We start from the raw sequence: 18191 nt of genomic DNA, 5'->3' as shown, positions 1-18191 counted from the left end.
ATACCCTACGGCTAGAATTTATCTCAAAAGATTACGATAAACGAGACGAACTACTCGGTCGGGGCGTTATAATAATCTACTCGAATGGATCAGAGTTTAAAAGCTTTCTCGCGTTTTTATCTCACTAATCCCTAGCTAACTATTACCTCCCCTCCCCAATATTTGACCTAAACAGGATAAACTTGAAATACGGTAGGGATATAACTATTCGATTAGCTATCCCGGGATTCTAATCTAGCCTAAGGGGAACTATCGGTAATAGGAGTTCTTTAGAAGAGTGTCTACTCGACTATATATACTAGGGGCAAATCCCGCTGCGGCGGGTCGCGAGAACCGAGATAAGATTATTGGACGAGGTACGGTAGTTATTCACTCGGATGAAGTAGACCCGAAATGCTTCCTTGTGTTTTCTTCAAAGTCGCCCTATGACATTTCGGCTATTTAGCTACGCGCGCCTGACCGTGGGAAAACTTTAGCAGGGAAGGGAGAGCCTGGAAACATAAGTCGTTATCGGTTTAGGAAGAGAAAGGCTAAGGTGGTATAAGGTAAGAAGTCGTTGACGTAACGCAAAGAGTCTGTAAGCGACGTTCAAGGTGGAATGAAACCTGCAAGTTCTAATCAGCACGAAAGTAAGGATGTCCAGAGGGAAAAAAGTGGGAAGCGGAGATGTTAATGTATATACCAAGCCGAGATTCATTTTGTGGTATGTATGTACATTTGAAGACCGAGTTTTATTTCGCAGCGTGAATAGGTAAAGCTTGCACTGTACTTAACTCCAAATGCGGCTTGCGTAAAGAGCGAAGCATAATCAAGACATTGGGAATTCCATTCTACCCGTAGATTTGTCGTCAAGGCTGACGACTTCTCTTGATGAAAATGACGTCCGTCCTTGCGTCGCAAGGCGTGGAGCCTGCGGTTTGACTTGACTCAAATCTAGGGGGGGCCATATGGACGTTACGTTTGCCTCTATGCGTGCCATGTCATACAGTACCTATGTTTGTTTTACGCAGGCATGCTAGTCTTTTTTGGTTTGAAGATAGTGCTTCAACGGGCTTCCCCAACGAGCTACTTTCGGGTTTACATTCTTGTGACCTGAGCATGCAGCAAGTTCATGGCTTATCACTTGTGCTTGCCACGCACCCATTTATTCAGTATGTGCGATTCCTAACCTTACGATAGGTGCCTCTTTGTAACCGAATGGCTTAGGTCAATACTGCACTTCTGGGAATACTCAATAGTGCCTCCCCAACATGGTTGCCTGCAGTTGTGTGACCCAGCATATCTCTTTAACATGAATATAGACTTGATAGCGCATCCACCGAGGAATTTCCGTAGCTTGATAGAGCAGCATGATTTGAAAGAGATAACAGATTAGGGCTAATAAACGGCACCGTTAAGCTCTCCAAGAGCTCATTATTGCGGCGTCACGGACGGGCGGACCGGAGGAATTAGCGGTGTTTAACGTAAAACGGAATAGGCGGTCTCTATTTCATGAGGGCGCTAGGTATATCTTCAAAAGCCCGAGAAACGACCGCTTAGCATCTATGGGTATAACTAGAAGCTAAGTCGTCGTTCCTCTATGCTCTATCTATCTCTAGACCTTGTCTAAGGCTTTGTGCGCCATGGCTCAACCGAAATCATCCAAGGGGGTTCCTCCCAAGGCCACTAAATCGAAGAAGCAAGATGAACTGACGGAAAAGCTTCGAAAAGTTGAAGACGCCGCTAATAACGGGACAATACCTAGTGCAGTAGTTAAGAGCCTGAATAGGCAGGTCAACCTTTCGAAAACAGTCAATGGCAAGCCAGCGGTAGATCCACACTCGAAACCCCCCTTCGAACTCCCAGAGGGACAATCTGTACCCGAAAGTTCCAGCGGCAATAGTGCTATCGAGCCTCATAATACACCAATGGGAGAGGCTACTAACGAAGACAAATCACAGCCAGCCGCTGCGAATTCCGGCGGCCATAGCTCTGTCGAGCCCACTGACACGCCTATGGCAGAGGCTTCTAACAAGGATACATCGGAGCCACCCGTGAACGCTATGCCTAGCTCTGTGGGTGAAAGTGCGAAAGAAGAAGACGGCATACTCGTTAGCTTTCAGAAACTATCGATTGGAGGCAGCCAATTTGGAGGATAGCCAGAAGCCTAATTCTCGACTGGCAGCTCAACCAAAGCCATTATGCGACATAGGCCTCTCAAAGGCGCTATATATAAGATCTAATCTGCAAAAGGATACAATCTAAGAAATCTGCCCGAGGCATCGGATAAAAACTCTCGTATTACGCAGATCTAGGACCGAGACGAAAATAGTAGAAGGCATCGCCGCTACACAGTGGAGAATATTAAGGGTATTATCGGCATTATGATACTAGAATATACGAATCTAGACTATAAGTACTCGAAAGCACCTCGGACGTATCTAAAAATCAAGTATATCAATATCGTCAATAAAGAAGACTAAAACTTACTTCTTCTAGGTGGCTGCACCTAGGTTCCCAAAGCCGATCTTAACGGCTTATTCGAGGCCGAGGTAATTACCCACGCCATAAGTAAAGCTTAGGAAAAGCAAGAAGAAAGATAGCTCGCGTACGAAGAGGGCGCTAGACGCAGTAGCCCTAATCGCCTCCCTTCTATTTGCCCGCTAGACGCTTTTATACGCGAGAAACGATCTCGCACGCACTCGGCCCCTCCTAGGTCATCGACCAAATCTAGGAGCCCTAGATCTAAGTTCAGAGGAAGTTCTAGCTCTACAATCATTAATAGTATTAAAACGCCCGCTAACACCACTTCTCCAGTGAAGAGACCGGTAGAAGTAAAGCAAGAGGAGGTTAATTATCCGGATCTCTCCGCTATGCCTAAATAGAAGGAGGAGGACCCCGACCTTTTTATTTAACAGCCCCCTACACCTACTCCAAATATAACCCCTCGCCAATCAAATATCGCCGACCTTGAAAGCACTACGGGCCAAGGTAAAAAGCGAGAGACTCTTAAATTCAACGTAGACTCTTACCTTGCGCAATTGAGAAGGACGGAGAGATAGAACACTATAAGTGAAAAGGAGCAGGCAAAGCGCGCCGCCAAAGCGCTTGCAAACTATGACCACTACAAAGAAGAACGACTCAGAATAGGCGATATTGAAGAGGAGGAAGAGGAATAGTAGAGCACACAATTCGGCAAAATATTAAGTTAAGTAATGCGAAACAAATAGGCCCAGTTCGCTAGCGACATAGGCCTACTAGAAATTATTGCATATCGGTTGATTCAATTTTGTCTCACAATTTTCATTTTGTTTTGGGATTTTTAGCTTAGCTCCCCTAAAACGAATACACTATCTTCCAGCGAAGCCTTTGAAACGCGATCATTTGAAAGGGTCGCTTTAAAGACACGTCTGTTACCATATAAGATCGCAGACACTGCGAGTAGATACATAGACACGTGAAGAATATATACCAGCACTTCTTGTATTATCGGGCTGACCGCATTTATACTCTATGTATAGCTCGGGTTCATACATCTGTACCGCTCTTACAGAGCCATAGACATGTTCTCGAACATATGAGCTATCAACAAATGAAATAGGAGCGCCTCTCGGGGTGCGCCTATCACGTTAGAGGCGAATATCAGGACTTAAATCTAGTTGACAAAGGCAATGTGCGCCAATAGGAAAGCAATATATACGAGATAAGGCTTAGCTGTTGGTCAGCTTACATAAATCAGAGGGTCATTAAAGGATTACTCCCACAATTGAAGCCCCGCACGTCTACAGACATGCAGCACTTTTTTGGTCAAAGCAGATCCGGCTATTTCCTTCCCCAGGTCGCTTGATCAAGTCGAGAGCATCTAGTGCTTACCCACCGCCGAAGTAATATATGTCAGATCGCTATGAAGCCTTAGATCCTTCAGGAGCTCTTTTACGACTTGAAGATGCCCCTTTGAATCAGCGTGCTATATCGCAGTCTTGCCCGACTTATCCACAGCATTGAGATCTGTTCGCGGATCCTCCAAAATGAGCTTCACGATATATAGATCTCGATCTCCGGAACCAGCCGCCGCTAACAGGGGAGTTTCACAATCTTTGTTGTTTCGACAGTTAACGTCCACTCGGTTACCCTGCTGCAGCAGGAGATCAACCACCCCAGTTCTACCGCACTTTGTAGCAAGCCAAAGCGGGGAATCTTCGTCCGGGCTCACTGCATTACATCGAAGATCATCTCTCCGAAGCAGTAATTTTACCATAGCAACATTGCCGTCGCGTGCAGCGTGGCCAAGGGGTGTCCAACGGAAAGACCCGAGAAGGTTTAGGTCTAACTCGGGGTTTCGTTCCACAAGCGAATAGTTCTGACTTGCCACAGCATCAAAGAGAGGCGTGGTAGATAGACCACTATTCCAACCGACAGCGTTAAGATCCACACCAGCCTCAGCTAGCAGCCGGAAGGAGATGCCATTATGTCCCAGTCGGATAGACCACCAGAGGGGTGTGTTTCTGTGCATATCTTTGCAGTTAATATCAACATTCGGGTTGCCTAAAAGCATATACACGATAGAAAGGTGGTTTCGCTTAGTAGCAACATAGAGAGCAGTAGATCTTGACGGATCCTATGCCTGCAAATTGATATTTTGCTGTTCAAGAAGCAATTCCACGGCCGCCAAACGCCCCTGATCCGCCGCGTGGTATAATAGAGTGTATCCACGCCGGTTGGCTGCATTGACATCCGCACCAAATTCGAGCAACAGATCTATCATTTCCGTGCGTTCATACTTAGCGGCCAGACACAGTGGCAGCTCGGTACCGTTGCCATCTATGTCGTCCAGAAATGTGGTCGTAGAGTAAAGGGCTCTCAGATGCTTCAATAGGAGTTGTGTGATCGAAGCATTGTTTCGCATAATTGCACAGTTGAGCGGTGTGACTCGATCTCGATCCGCCGCCAGTGCATCTTGTCCGCTCTTCGGCAGCAACCTCACCTCTCCCACGCTGCATTTGGAGACGGCATGCCAAAGAGGTATTCGATTGTAGGAGTCGTGAAGCTCTAATCTCGCTGGAGTTTCTAGATTGTTTGTCTAGACATCAATAGGTCAGTCATTGACTGCAAGACGATTCGAGAGAAGGGGAGAATGCTACTATGACTGTGGTGACAGAGTGAAAGACACCTAGGATATAAAGCTTTGGGAACTGTGAAGTACTGGAAGATAGGAGGTAAAACGACTGGTAGCGCACTCCTTAAATATCTATTTGGTCATGCCCTCCATTATTTATACCTCGGCATTAATGCAAGGGATTGCTATCTCCTAGGGCAGCCGATCGGGCTCCCAGGAGCGAGATTTCTGTATCAGTCTGTCATGTATGCGGTTTAAGCGGAAATAACGCGCAAGCCTAAGTGATAAGCTGACCGCCACCCATTTGTCGAACAAGTCGCGGTCACTGTCAGAACAGAGTCATTATGAGAAAAGAAGAAGATATACGCCTATACAACTAGCAGACTTTGTTGGCCAAACAAACTTCCAACAAAAATTTGATATATTCCATATATCGGTGTTGTCTCAACGGAATCCGCCTTTTACGAATTAGGGTAGAATGAAGGCCTGGATTGCGCGGGAAGATGGTTAAGCCGTAGGCTTCAACAAGCGGCCGTCAACCCATACATATATTACTTTAGCGGCCCGAAGACGGATAAAAGGTAACATTTAGATCAGTACTAACATCGCAAATCTTGGTTGCATAATTATTATCAGAATAGTAATAGGTAGAATCGTATCGATATATATTCGCGGGGCACTTGATCGTTGCGCACTCGGCATAGCTAGGCTTAACGCGGACCCCGTACTCTGTATTGGATAGGTTATTAATTTTCGAGAGTTTATAGTAGATCCTATTCAGAGGACCGCAGTCCGTGTTGCGTTCGTTTCCAAAATATGCCCTATAATTTATCTGGGTGATCTGGAGGCTTCACCACCGCGTAGAGACCTTGAGAGAGCTGCTATCACTATCTGTAAGGCGGAATAGGTAGGAAAGGCTTCCTATTGGTTTTAGCTCCGTGTCCAACTATATTCTATTTACTACCCCTTCAACGTATAGAGGAAAGCGGCAATAGTTATATAGGACAATATTGCTACGCTACTACTTGGCTAAGCAAGCCAACGGCGCCCAGATAAGAAGACCCAATGCCCACCGGACGGCGCTTTCGAGAAGCATTGTACATAGCAAACTTTCTCACGAGGGCTGCAGTCGGTCTCTATATATATTATTACCGACAGAGCCCAACGTTCGATGTACTTTGTGTCTAAAACGATAGCTAGGTTAAAGGATAAGAAAGTGTATCATGCTAACCACAGCACTTCTCTTTCCGACATACCACACATAATTAGACCGGAGGCAAGTTTCGGTGGTGTTTATCCGGTCAGAAGGGGGCAAGATCAGAGGTTTTCAACGGTTGGCCTGCGATACAGTCATTCCATTGCACATAGAAATACACACTTTCACATTAAATGGAAAGGAAGGAAGACGTTATAACTACGACTACAAGAAGGAGCTACGTCCTAACTTTCTACCTTGTATAGTAGTTGTTTCGCCATAGAGACTCTCACGCACCCGTCAGATGATAGAAGCGAGCATAGTGGAGAGATGCGATCGGGTCCCCAGCCATGGGCGAGCTCGAGAATAGCTCACACGGCCTTTTAACAACTAGAATTCCACAGTACCCAACAGTAAGAGCCTCTATTGACCACTAGAATTAGGCTTGCTAATTAGCTTTAGCAGCATCACGCCGGCAATGCGAAGGTAGTGGAAGAGGAAGAAAAACTAAAATTAGCTATCGAACCTTTCCGGTCGGTTATCGAGATTTTGACGAAACTAGAGAAAGAGGACGCCAAGGCGGCGGCTCAGGGCGCTCGTTTAGTGAGCCTCCTACGGCGTTTGTAGGAGTCCTATATCGCTAAGCATATCGATAGCTAGCGACTTAAGGAGGGGAACTAATAGCTACGAGCCATAAATTCGTAGCTATATCACGAAGGAAACTACCTCTAGCACATCCACGATAACTAGCTTACTTATTTCTATGCCGTTAAGCAAGATTAATGAAAGTGCGATAGGACCTTCTTTATATCCTTAAATAGTGGAATAGCACTTCTATAGGCGATTTAAGAATCCTACCGGAGGATAAGGATCTACTAGAAGTAAACAGCTAATAGGACGATTAAATTTGCTTATAGCTTAGATTATAAATATCGCACGTTAACGTAGTATAGATAAAAATACTAGTTATATCGTATCACGTAGATCCTAGCATTCGCCGGACGTAAACTTATCCCTAAAATATAATAATTATCGCAGTTACGGACTAATATCACTTTGTGTTCATCTCTGGCCTGTCCAGTGCCTCGTTCGCCGGGAGTTCATATATGACGGGTAAACCCCCAGTAAACTCCCGAGACGTTGACTTGGTCGCCGCACAGTTGGTCCGCCGGCGCGAGCAGGTGCCAACCCGAGGAAATGCGATCGGGTCTCTGAAGTGTTTGTTATGGTATAAGACTGACCGGTAACCCCGACACCGTTCGCATTGAAGCCGTAGCAGAGCCGGTTGGGGTACTGCCAAATAACTGTCCGGACCGTCCCGTGCGGGAAGACTTGCGTGTTCTTCCTTCGGCGGGTGCTTGTTGCGCCGACTACCGGTGAGGGACCGTAGCGATTTTCTGGCTCTGTTCGTATGTGAGTGAATGCCTCGCAAAGGATGCGCACGATCAAACTGCTTACGTACCTTGCATTCACCCACAGCCCGGTTCCAAGGATCCAATGTATGTTCAGGACGAATTTTCCCGTGTTTCATTCGTCTTCGAGAGGCGAGTAATAGGCCGCGATCGCTCTCATGTCAGATTTCTGATCTTCTCCAACGCCTTTTGTAGGCAAGCCCGCCAGGACTCTCATCGATCTAGCGTACTGCTCATAGCGACATTGCGACCACGGTGACCCACACAAGAGACGCACGTAGGAACCCGCTGGTCAAACTCCGTTGAAGAATGAGACAAAAACTTTGACCAACTTGAGCAGCCCACAGCCGTGGCCGTCATGGGTTCTGAGCCTCAGGGCTGTGCTTTGCTTTCAGAATGTCATAGTGAGAGCATGATGCGTCAAACCACCGTTGAAAGGAGAGTCCATCGGACAGAGTGGCCGGTTCCCACCAAGAACAATCAAACGCCCGACGGCGAAAGCGTAATCATGGATGTATGGACCCAGAGCTGTTGTTAGCCCTTACTTTCCGAAATAGCCAACGCTCGAAGAAATCACCCTCCCAACGTTGATAGGCGTTGTTGCGGGGCCAGGCACCCATACCACCTTTGCCAGCTCGCTGAGAGCTCGATATATGTAACTACCAGACCTCCGCCCCAGCCTTGCCGTATAGTGCGAAGCTCAAGCATTCCGCGCTCTTACAGTACCACCTATCGGATAATGTTTGCTCTTGTGGTGTTGGTTGTTTTGGGCATCGGGTCTGGTGCAGCGGCTGCCGCGTCGCGTGCCCTCACCGCCCGGTCCGCCACCGACGTATGTTCACCGTTTATCGCGTTTAGCTTTTATTGCCCCTTCACCGACCAGCGTTGACAGCCCCTAGACACTAGATGCCCCATTGCAACTTCAAGCTTGGACCCATCCGAACTGTCAGGGCAACAGATCCGCCTGGACCTCTTTCGACGACAGTGTTCTTGCGCGCAACATATCAAATCTATTTATTGCCCGCAGCTTCCGACTTAACCGTACGTTGGTAGCACAGGAACAGCTAGACATCTCGGTGACCAACAATTACTCCACGTGGTACCCAGACAAAGACCAACTGTCATATGATAGCTCATCGTGTACCGATTTCTGGCAGATTACTATGCCCACAATGGGACTACAGCATATCACAATACACCGCCGTTTACGTGCCACCGGCTGTGGAACAACCCGGGCTTGCCGACAGTTTAGAGATTTGCAGAGACCTATAGCGCCGGGGTAGGTTGAGCGTCGTGCGGGACTGAAGCAATACCGAGTGTTATGTGGATGGACGTACGGATTAAATACAGCGATCTCTACAGCTTGCGTAGTAAGTGGAACAGGACATAGATTTTCCATGGAACGCCTTTGTATAAAACCCTGTGATCAACAATAATATCGGTATCGCCGTGGCTAGGGCCCGCACGCTTCCCATAGAGACCCGGAAACCAGATCGTATCCGCGACCATCCTCGCCGGCCTCGACGCGCGCCGAGTGACTCGCACGATGATAACGATCATGCACCGGGACTGGCTTCCTCGAAGAAGGAAACAAAACTCCGTTCAGAGCCAGGACAAGGGCTGACTCATTGGATGCATGGGCTCATTTGCCTCCGCATCCGCCGTCATACTGCGAAGTTCCCCGCTATATTCCGTACAAAAAAGGCTGGATCAAGCGACACGGGCGTAGCCGAGCGAACGCATGAAAACGCGTTGTCCCGGACCAGACTCGTCCCTGCCTCTTTCCGCGGCAATATGTACATTTGGAAATACGAATTCTCCAATGCGCCCTAGCTGTCCTGTCGCGAGATGATATCACAGATCTGCCCACGAATCCGCGGCAGATTTCCCAGCATCGATTCCTGGCAAGGGAGGAAGAACGGATACTCCTCCACAACCTCGCCCGTCGCCGTCGTTAACCTAGAGAGCCGGAACTCTATCCACTGTATTTGCCCAATAGGCATAAATGCCGACAAGTGGAGAAAGAAATCACCGGCGCTCGTATAGAAGGACAACGGGTCCGGCCCGGTCCAGGAAAAGCAGCGCCGGGCATCCTGAGTGGGACAGAAGATATATTCGACGAGTGATGGTGTATAGTCTTCGTGATTCGCGGGGACGGGCGCGTTAGGCGGTTCCATCGTCACGAGATGATCATGACTAGGCGTGAGGCCGGGAGGGGACGTTGGCAGCTCCGAAAAATCCACAAAGTCCGCCCATAGCTGCTCTAGGTCTATATCCTAATCCAGAGGAGAGACTGAAGGTAATAAGTGTTAGCGCGAAGCCAAGGCAGGGAGCCGCTAGACTAACCGCTATCTGAGCCTTCTATTTCTTTTGCTTCCAAGTGCCGTCGGATAACTATACCATAGGTAACATCAATCTGCGCAGAATAATTGATATAGTACCAATGTTAATTTAATATACATTTCGAGAACTGAGAGGTTATCTGTTAGCTCCCTTTTTTTATTTTTTTTTATTTTTTTATTTTTATTTTTGGTTTTCCCGGCTTATTACGATAGAGACAGCTAAGTGTAACTGTTTGAGGATCGAGTACTTTGTTATTTGAGATGCTGCAAGAAGTGCTAGCAAAGTCGCTATATTTGCTCACAGTAGCGACCGTTGGATTTGTGCAAGGAAAATCGGTTACGGTGTTAATCCACGCTTCCGGGTAAAGCTCGGCGAGGAGGGATAACAACCCTACACAAATAACATATGATCGCACCGCCCACCCTATTTCCACCGTTTATTATCTAACGTTTATCACCCATCATTCGTCGCCCACCGTTTATCGCCTATCAATTTACCACCTGTTAGTTGATAAGTGAGGCCTCGGTGTTTATATTGTTGATGGGAGCTGATTTCGTGTTGTGTGTTGATATAGAGACGCTGGTAGCTAGGTGAATATGTATGTATGCACGTGCTCCTAGCCCCGTGATTATCTCAGTGACCGGGATATTCAACACACCCACCGTTTATCGCCCACCGTTTATCGCCCTTCATTTACCACCCGTCGTTTATCATCATCTTCATCGGCCACCGTTTATCACCCGTCATTTACCACCCACCGTTTACCACCCACCATTTGTCGTATACCGTTTACCGCTCACCGTTTATCGCACACCATTCACGGCCCTTCATTCACCACCCATCGTTCTCATCATCATTGATCGGCTACCGTTTATCGCACACCGTTTATCGCTCACCGTTTGTCACCATTGTTCATCACCTATCGTTTATCGCCCACCCATTTATCACCCACCGTTTATCACCATTGCTCATCGACTGAAGATTCTCGTATCAACAGATTTCCAAAAGATAATTGTTGCGATTTGTTGTAGGCCTACATCATATGTCAAATTAAGGATACCACTATGATTATACGTGACTAGTGCACCGTTCTTCTGGCATTATAGGGTCTTTTGTATTCCCTGGGAAGCAAGGACCGTAACGAGTAGGATAATACTGTAGGCCCTGAATATCCCCTAACTGATTCTCGCACAATATCAACTAAGACCCCAGATGTCTAGTACGGCTCAATACTTCGAATCTTAATTAATATGATATTATCATTCTATGGTACGGGCACAGAAAGCGCAATATTGCTACATTCAATTGACAGTGCTTGTCTCTCTTTGATGGAGAGACAGCTGCTTGCTTGTATACGACAATCTAGGTTCAGGCCGGAGAGACAAAATAGAATTCTCAGATATCGTATGGTGATTCCACCAAGCCGCCCTCAGGACAAGCACTAAGAAACTGAGCTCCGTCTATAGAAACACGGTTCCAAATCCGGGGGTCTGCTATATCTGCAGAATAAAAGGACAATCCACTAGGCTCATACATTGTAGGCCGATCGTCTTCTTATATGCAATCCTCAGCGTAGCCTACTCTTCGGACTAAGAACTGCTAACTGGAATATCGATTTTTATGGGAGAAATCCCCAAACGCTAAAATTTGAAGATTTGGTAAGCCGCTGGCGCCGAAAGCCCATTCAGTAAATGACAGAAATTCTTTAGCATCACAGTCGGACGTAGGCTTCAGTGTGGCCTCTGATAAACTGTAATTTCTAGGGGCCAAGGAGCTAGGTTAATTGTCAATACGAGCTAAGTAGCTAAGTAGTTATTAGATCTATCCTTACGCGGCGAAGGCACACTTTTAGCGTATCTTTCATGAAGTAGGGCCTCGATTTCTTATTTAATATATCGATGAATCCTCTCGGGCCCGCTGAACCTTAAATATAAAACCTGTAGTTGTATCTTGCTGGCCCTGGGCTCTAGCCATTAGTGCTAAGAATATTAGCTTCCATCGAGTCATAACTAGTACTGAGACTATATACCGCTGCGGAGGGGCTCACACAAAGTGCCAAAGCTATCATGCGACTCAAGTTCACGATGTTAGAGAATATCCAATATGAAGATACATCTCGATCTTCCTCGAATAGTCCCGCATCGTCGATTTGTTCAAGCTGTCGCTCATAGTAAACGAGCCTCTTTAATGAGCTTCGGTGGTGTCGAATAGCATTTTGGAGTGGATATTCCTACGTGGGGAAATTAGTTAATTTTAAATGAAGACTCTTGAGGCCCTGAAAAGAGAAGAGGAACTCAATAAGCGCGTTAGAAGCACAATTATCTCCTGGCTCAAAGAGAAGGGAGTCAATATATAGTTCAATATGCTCAAGTTGCGGTGAGGTTAGTGGCCGAGATAGCTATCGCAATAAGTTCAGCTGATTTGAATAATCTCGCAAAGTCAACGAGCGCAGTGAACGGAAAAAGGAGCCATATAAAGAAATTTCTGTCGGAAGAGTGACTTTAGAGAGTGACAAAGTGGATAAAGGCGAAAGTGACGTTGACTAGTTAGCGGTGCTGTTTTCGAAGTTCAAGATTTCTGGCCGGTGCAAACCAATTGTCTCCTAGCGTAAAGCCCTAGAGGCAACCGATGAAGTAAATCTAATCGAAAGATTCGTCAGATGACTCCAGTTTCGATAGATACACTGCCGCAAGGTTTCGATCTCCCTCGCATGCTGGATACTTTCCTATGCTAGCGTTTTCAAGTAAGAAAAGTCAGATAGACCTTCTAGGCTAAAGGAGATTTGTGGATATGTTCCATCGGTTATAAGCAATAAATTTGCGAGCCTGCTTTAGTATTGGCTGAGATACCCTCCCTTGTTCATTACACCTATCGGGAGACATATCCCAAATCGCTAACTGTGACGGTCAGTTTCAATACAGACAGAAATTTGTGCGTTTGATACACTGAAAGGTACGCAGGCTATCTGGCTTTAAACGCGTGAAGACCTGTCTGAGTTATGCGGCAATATCGTCCAGGAAATGCTCGTGCGCCACCATATCATCGGAGGTGCCGAGCGTGGATGTACATAGAGAAAGCCCTACATTACGGAATATGCTATAATATGCACACCGATTAAACCGAGCGAGATTGATTGGCGCGTAAAAGTGTAGGTGCTTAACGTGCTGCAGATGGTTAGCTGCCCGTATGTGTCCGTGGTAGAGAAAGAAGGAATCGACATCGAGGACGTTCAATGCCCACTCACTGGTGGCACGGAACGTAACGGTCTGATAAATCAGGGGGATCAGCGCTGTATGCAGTCTGGACGAGACTTGACTCAAAATCCCCAGGCTAGCAGTAGGCAGCTAAGAGGTATTAGCACATTGAGCCGGACTTGTGGCCAATAACTTACAAAGTTTGCGATCAAGAAAAATATTTCGCATAGTAATCTGTCTAGCATGATGCTCGGTGTGGGCACAGCTTTGGAACTGAAAGTGTAGGATTTTTATATGTCTAGCTGCTGCATGTGAGCTCTTAAATGATGCCCGTGAGGGTAAATCCTGGTATGCATCGAATTGTATTGTTGCCGAAAAGGAATTGTGAGTACGGCAGTCGTCAGAGTTTCAGGCTCTAGGTTAGGGGAAGGCTCAGCTAGCAGGCCCCGTGCTTCAGATCGTTGACATCGTCGTATAAGGTAAAAAGTTGCGTTTAAATCTTTGAATGGCCTGAAATGTCTCGTCGAATGGATTAACCGAGCTTGGTGAATGTAACAGGTGTAGGCGCAGAAAAGAGGGCCGATGGCGGACATGTCACAGGGTCAAAGAGATGACGAGCCGTACGAAAGCGAAGAGCAAAAGTTGCAAGAGCCATATTGTAGAATTTGCCGATGAATTAACCAAGCTTCCACCGTTTAAATGTTGGGCTCAACAGGTTTCGTCCCGTTATCAATAAGAGGCATATTAAACGGACAAACGGACAAACGGACAAAGCCTTGGCCAGCACGGTCGAGGGCGGTGAAGGGCATGAACGTTCAACGTTGAACTACCGAATCTCGGTCTTGTGCAGCCAGAAGTCATCGCTCCCTTGTTAGTTTGCACCCGACCACTTACGTAACGATCAAAATGGTTGTCTGAAAGCCAGCCAGGGTTATCACAAGGGTCAATTTCTTGTATAGAGGATCAGACCCTAATTCCGGGGAAGGAGCAGTCTTTGGCTAGGGGGGGCACTATTAGTGGGCGTAGCGCATCCCGGGAGTTTCTTCGCGATTCTTACACGCCCGTGACCCTCGTGGGGAGCTTGAATCGAGTGTCACCGATCGTACTGTACCAGGATGGGCGCCTGGGCGGTCCTAGACGATTGTACCCGATCCGGCTTAGTAGGTAGAACGTATGCCATACACAGCCCGGTGTCCTAATGCTAACCCGGATGCAAAGCCATCGACCCGATGTGGCGTTCGACTGTCACCTAGTTACATTACGGGGCAACGGATATTCCTCGGGCGCACTAGTAAAGTCGCGACCGTCCACTCTCAAGTCTCGTACTTTTCACTTTTTTGCTCCTTAAGCATCCGCCGAAAAAATACAGTATATACTTGGCCTGTCTCACGGAGACGTATGCCCACACAGACATCTGCATCGTAAATCTTGCTATATTCGCATGCATTTGTCATTAGAGTTGATTTACGACGACACTGATTTCTAAGTACTGTAGCCACTTCCACAATAAAGAGATGCCCCGGGCATCATTTTTAGATAAGTGAAGGGAAGGGGAAATAAAACAAGGGGCTAACTAGCTAAGTAGTTTCAATTTTGCTGTACCTTGGCAGTTTTTTATTCTTGCACTAGGTCACGGTTTCGCTAACCGTGCTCCAAGGAGAGAGTAGAACACTACTACGTTGAAACCCTTCAGCCCTTGGGAGTCAAAACCTGAATGCAGATAATTCTGTGAAGACTATGTTTAACCAGCAGCTTTCCCCCGGATTTGCAAGCTCCGTTTACAACACCTGGATTAATGAAAATAAAGTGCGGTTTCAACGCCCGCCGTTCTTTCTGTTGACCGTGTTGAAGCCGCAGTTGAACAGTCATTTAGGTCGATACGTGCAACCGAGGGCGAGAAAAAAAGACAATGATTAATTAACGGTAAAGTAGCTGAGTACAGTAAGAGTATTAATCGTCGCAAAAGACCTTTGTCTTCAACTGCTACATGCTGGGTTTCTCAAACTGGGGTGCAAGCAACTCATCAATATGATGGTTGAAAAGGCAAAGCCCCTGGCACCTCCGACAGGCCCAGAATACCAAGATCCTCAAGCACAACATTGAATCACCGTTAAGTGTCCGCAGGGCGTCTTGTCATATGTACTAGGTAACAGGTGCAACCCAGAAACTACGCTTAATCTTCATGATTGTGGTATGCCCCTGCGAAATATATACTTCGCTTTCCCTAAAGAAACCGAGGTCTCGTAGGCATGAAATGAACCTGTAGAATGATTCAGTATTGGCTTGAAAGAATTCTGTGCTTGAAAAATCGAAAATTGGCGGGAGCAACCATTCGTTTGAAGAGGAACGAACCTTTCATTGTCCGCCCTAACGTCCACCAAGACGGAATAGGTTCTCTGGTCGCACAACCAGCAATAATGAACCACTGAGCTCAGGAAGAGTGCCAGATTATCCAAGCTATTGAAGTCGTCATCTCCAATGAAGAACCGGAAGCCCCTATCCCAATCCTCCACCTTGCCCTGCAGCCTACCACGACGATCTTCAAGGACCCAGAAAATCTCGAGGAAGCCAACAGGTGTCGAGCCCCAGTATGCTAGTGCAGGAAAAGATGATTTGCTTGACATAGAAGTCTTAAGATTTTCCCTCCGGACTTCCAAAGAACTGCTCTGGATCAAGCTTGCGTGAGTTGGAGACTGGTCCATCCATCGGTGAAGCAATTCCAAATCATTCATAAGTTCAGGGTCAAGGCATAGGTTCGGACAACTCCAATCGCTTGGCTGCGTCGTTGTGGAATGTGACCTCATTGCGCTTTCCATTGGGATTAGGGGTACGCGGAACGTCATGTTCTGACCACTACTGGGAATGAACCTCGTGTAAAACACCTCTCCTTGCTGTGGAGCTCTTGGGCGGACTGGATGGCGAATGCTGTCAGTAAATTTATATTGAAGTGGGATGGGAGGGTAATATGAGGGTATGAAGGTCCCAGAAGTGTTGGGCCCAGCGCCAAAGGGGAACCCTTTTCCAAAAGCATCCAATGATGGAAGAGCCCATGCCTCATTATCACTGACAGGAAAACGGGGTGGATCCAGAGTAAACAGATAGATCCCGGGATCCAACTGCCAGAAGGCTCTTTGAGTAATGAACATCTCGAAAAAGGTCTCTGGTCTCTCTTGCGAACCCACTGAAGGATCAGCAGTCGCGATTAGGCCCATCCTCTCGAGTCTCTGCATTCGCTGTTTCCCACTAAGAACGCCGTCTCCTTTCACTTTCAGACTCCACTCTCCTCCTGTATCTGTGGCGAATCCTGGCAGTTCATTTCCATTCGACGTGGGCACATGCCAGTCTGGTGCGGGTTCTTGGAAATACCAGAGAAAGGTGGCAAATAAGATCATGGCCACTTGTCTAGTAGCAGCGCTCTCAGGTTTCGTGTCGTTAATTGATGGCGTCGACATTGAAGATATGTGGAGCACATCGCTGAGGAGAGTTGGTCTCGTAAAAGACGAGACAGAATCGATTAGGGACTGGCGATCCCCGTCAATGGACGGCTTTCCATTACCTGAGTTCTCGGTATAAAGAGATATCGACCACCCAGGTGGAAAAGAGCCGTGCAAGCTGTGTTCATCGACTGAAAATGTAAACCCCCCAAAGGATGGTTTGACATTGATCTGCTGCCCGTTGGGCAAGAAGTACTTATTGTACTTCATTCGAACGTATGATATGGAAAATACTGAGGTAATTCAGATCCAGAGAGCTGCACCAGAGAGCTGCACATACTGTGTTCTTGAGTCCCGTTAAAGTGACAATGGTGATGAAGAGTCTATACGTCAGACGATAACTTTAAGTGGGGTGGGGTAAACGTACTATTTTCGGGTCCATTAACAGTGTGAGCGTGGTATCTTCCATCCGTCATTGATGACTAAAATTCTGGCATTTTTTTTTACAACTGAATGTAATTAAACCGCTATAATACATCAACATACCCTTAGTAGGGCGTACAGTGGCACCGCAAAAGTATTTGACCACCTTTACACCGCCTTATTTTCTGCCATATTTTCTGCCAGCCAAAAAACTCCATGAATTCAAGCACCATACCACTAATATTTAGTATACAAGCCATTAGACTTTACAATTGCCTGCACCCGATGCGGCATAGTCTCTGATAGATGCTGAAGCATGCCCAGATCAAGCGCATCCCACGCATCTTGCGCTGTATCAATCAAGATATCAAGCGTTTCGTTATTATTCCGCATATGCAATAGATTAGGCCGAATCTGATATATCTTCTGCTTTAGAAGCGTCCAGAGGTTCTCGATAGGATTAAGATCAGGGGAAATAGGTGGCTATCCCATTATCTCAATTCCTAGCTCGATCAAAGCCTCGCGTACGATATAGGCAGTATGCGAAGGTGCATTATCTTACTGAAATATCGTATTCGGTATCGACGATAATAAAGTAGGTAGGATTCTTCGATAGATATCCTCGATCACGAACCGGTCTATACCCCCTCGTATAGACTGCGATATACTAGCGGTAAACAATGGAATAAGCCCAGTCCGTCGGTATGCACCAGAGAATAAAGCCCAAAATATCTGCTTAATCTGCTTCCCTTTCGTAGGCGTAGGCATTATATCGCCTAGTTCTGCCTAACGGTAAGGACGAATAAAGGAATATTTAGGCCGAAGACCTTGCCTACGTTCGATAGAACACTTATCCGACCAAAAAAATACGTTCCCAATCCTCTTTCATATAGTGTTCGTATTGCCGCGCCCACGAGAGTCGTTTTGCAGCGTTTTCAGCCTTTAAATAAGGCCGTTTTATCACTCGCCACTTCTTTAGACCTTTAATAGATAGTAAGCGAGCAATAGAGTCTCTCTTGCATTTATTACTAACTTCTGCAAAAAGATCTGCGTATTAGACGCGCGGTTTAGCGTGGACTTTATCAATAATCTTCT

General features: G+C 46.7%; 6 protein-coding genes across 6 annotated transcripts; 3 read left to right on the top strand and 3 right to left on the bottom strand.

Annotated features, from left to right (window-relative positions):
- Positions 1–1622: 1622 nt before the first annotated feature.
- N7477_009021 (uncharacterized protein) lies at positions 1623–2138 on the top strand (the record flags this gene model as incomplete). Its single annotated transcript, XM_056970682.1, has 1 exon — positions 1623–2138. The coding sequence occupies one exon, from the start codon at positions 1623–1625 to the stop codon at positions 2136–2138; it is 516 nt and encodes a 171-aa protein (XP_056817661.1).
- Positions 2139–3946: 1808 nt separating this feature from the next.
- On the bottom strand, positions 3947–4534 carry N7477_009020 (ankyrin repeat domain-containing protein; the record flags this gene model as incomplete). Its single annotated transcript, XM_056970681.1, has 1 exon — positions 3947–4534. One exon carries the CDS (start codon positions 4532–4534, stop codon positions 3947–3949), a length of 588 nt encoding a protein of 195 aa, XP_056817660.1.
- Positions 4535–6640: 2106 nt separating this feature from the next.
- N7477_009019 (uncharacterized protein) lies at positions 6641–6917 on the top strand (the record flags this gene model as incomplete). The annotated part of the gene is made up of 2 exons (XM_056970680.1): positions 6641–6703; positions 6753–6917. The coding sequence occupies 2 exons, from the start codon at positions 6641–6643 to the stop codon at positions 6915–6917; spliced, it is 228 nt and encodes a 75-aa protein (XP_056817659.1).
- Positions 6918–8441: 1524 nt separating this feature from the next.
- Positions 8442–9535, top strand: N7477_009018 (uncharacterized protein; the record flags this gene model as incomplete). The annotated part of the gene is made up of 4 exons (XM_056970679.1): positions 8442–8534; positions 8602–8981; positions 9053–9072; positions 9180–9535. 4 exons carry the CDS (start codon positions 8442–8444, stop codon positions 9533–9535), a joined length of 849 nt encoding a protein of 282 aa, XP_056817658.1.
- A 2397-nt stretch (positions 9536–11932) lies between these two features.
- Positions 11933–12517, bottom strand: N7477_009017 (uncharacterized protein; the record flags this gene model as incomplete). The annotated part of the gene is made up of 3 exons (XM_056970678.1): positions 11933–12004; positions 12075–12275; positions 12503–12517. The coding sequence occupies 3 exons, from the start codon at positions 12515–12517 to the stop codon at positions 11933–11935; spliced, it is 288 nt and encodes a 95-aa protein (XP_056817657.1).
- A 2864-nt stretch (positions 12518–15381) lies between these two features.
- On the bottom strand, positions 15382–16943 carry N7477_009016 (GNAT family N-acetyltransferase; the record flags this gene model as incomplete). The annotated part of the gene is made up of 2 exons (XM_056970677.1): positions 15382–15499; positions 15592–16943. 2 exons carry the CDS (start codon positions 16941–16943, stop codon positions 15382–15384), a joined length of 1470 nt encoding a protein of 489 aa, XP_056817656.1.
- Positions 16944–18191: the final 1248 nt, after the last annotated feature.

The sequence above is a fragment of the Penicillium maclennaniae genome (assembly GCF_028827695.1).
Source record: "Penicillium maclennaniae strain IBT 15551 chromosome Unknown utg000008l:1.0-3552695.0:1.0-3555053.0, whole genome shotgun sequence".
Taxonomy (NCBI): Eukaryota; Fungi; Ascomycota; class Eurotiomycetes; order Eurotiales; family Aspergillaceae; genus Penicillium; species Penicillium maclennaniae.
Note: the sequence above shows the minus strand (reverse complement) of the source record. Positions and strands in the feature narration are given on the sequence as shown.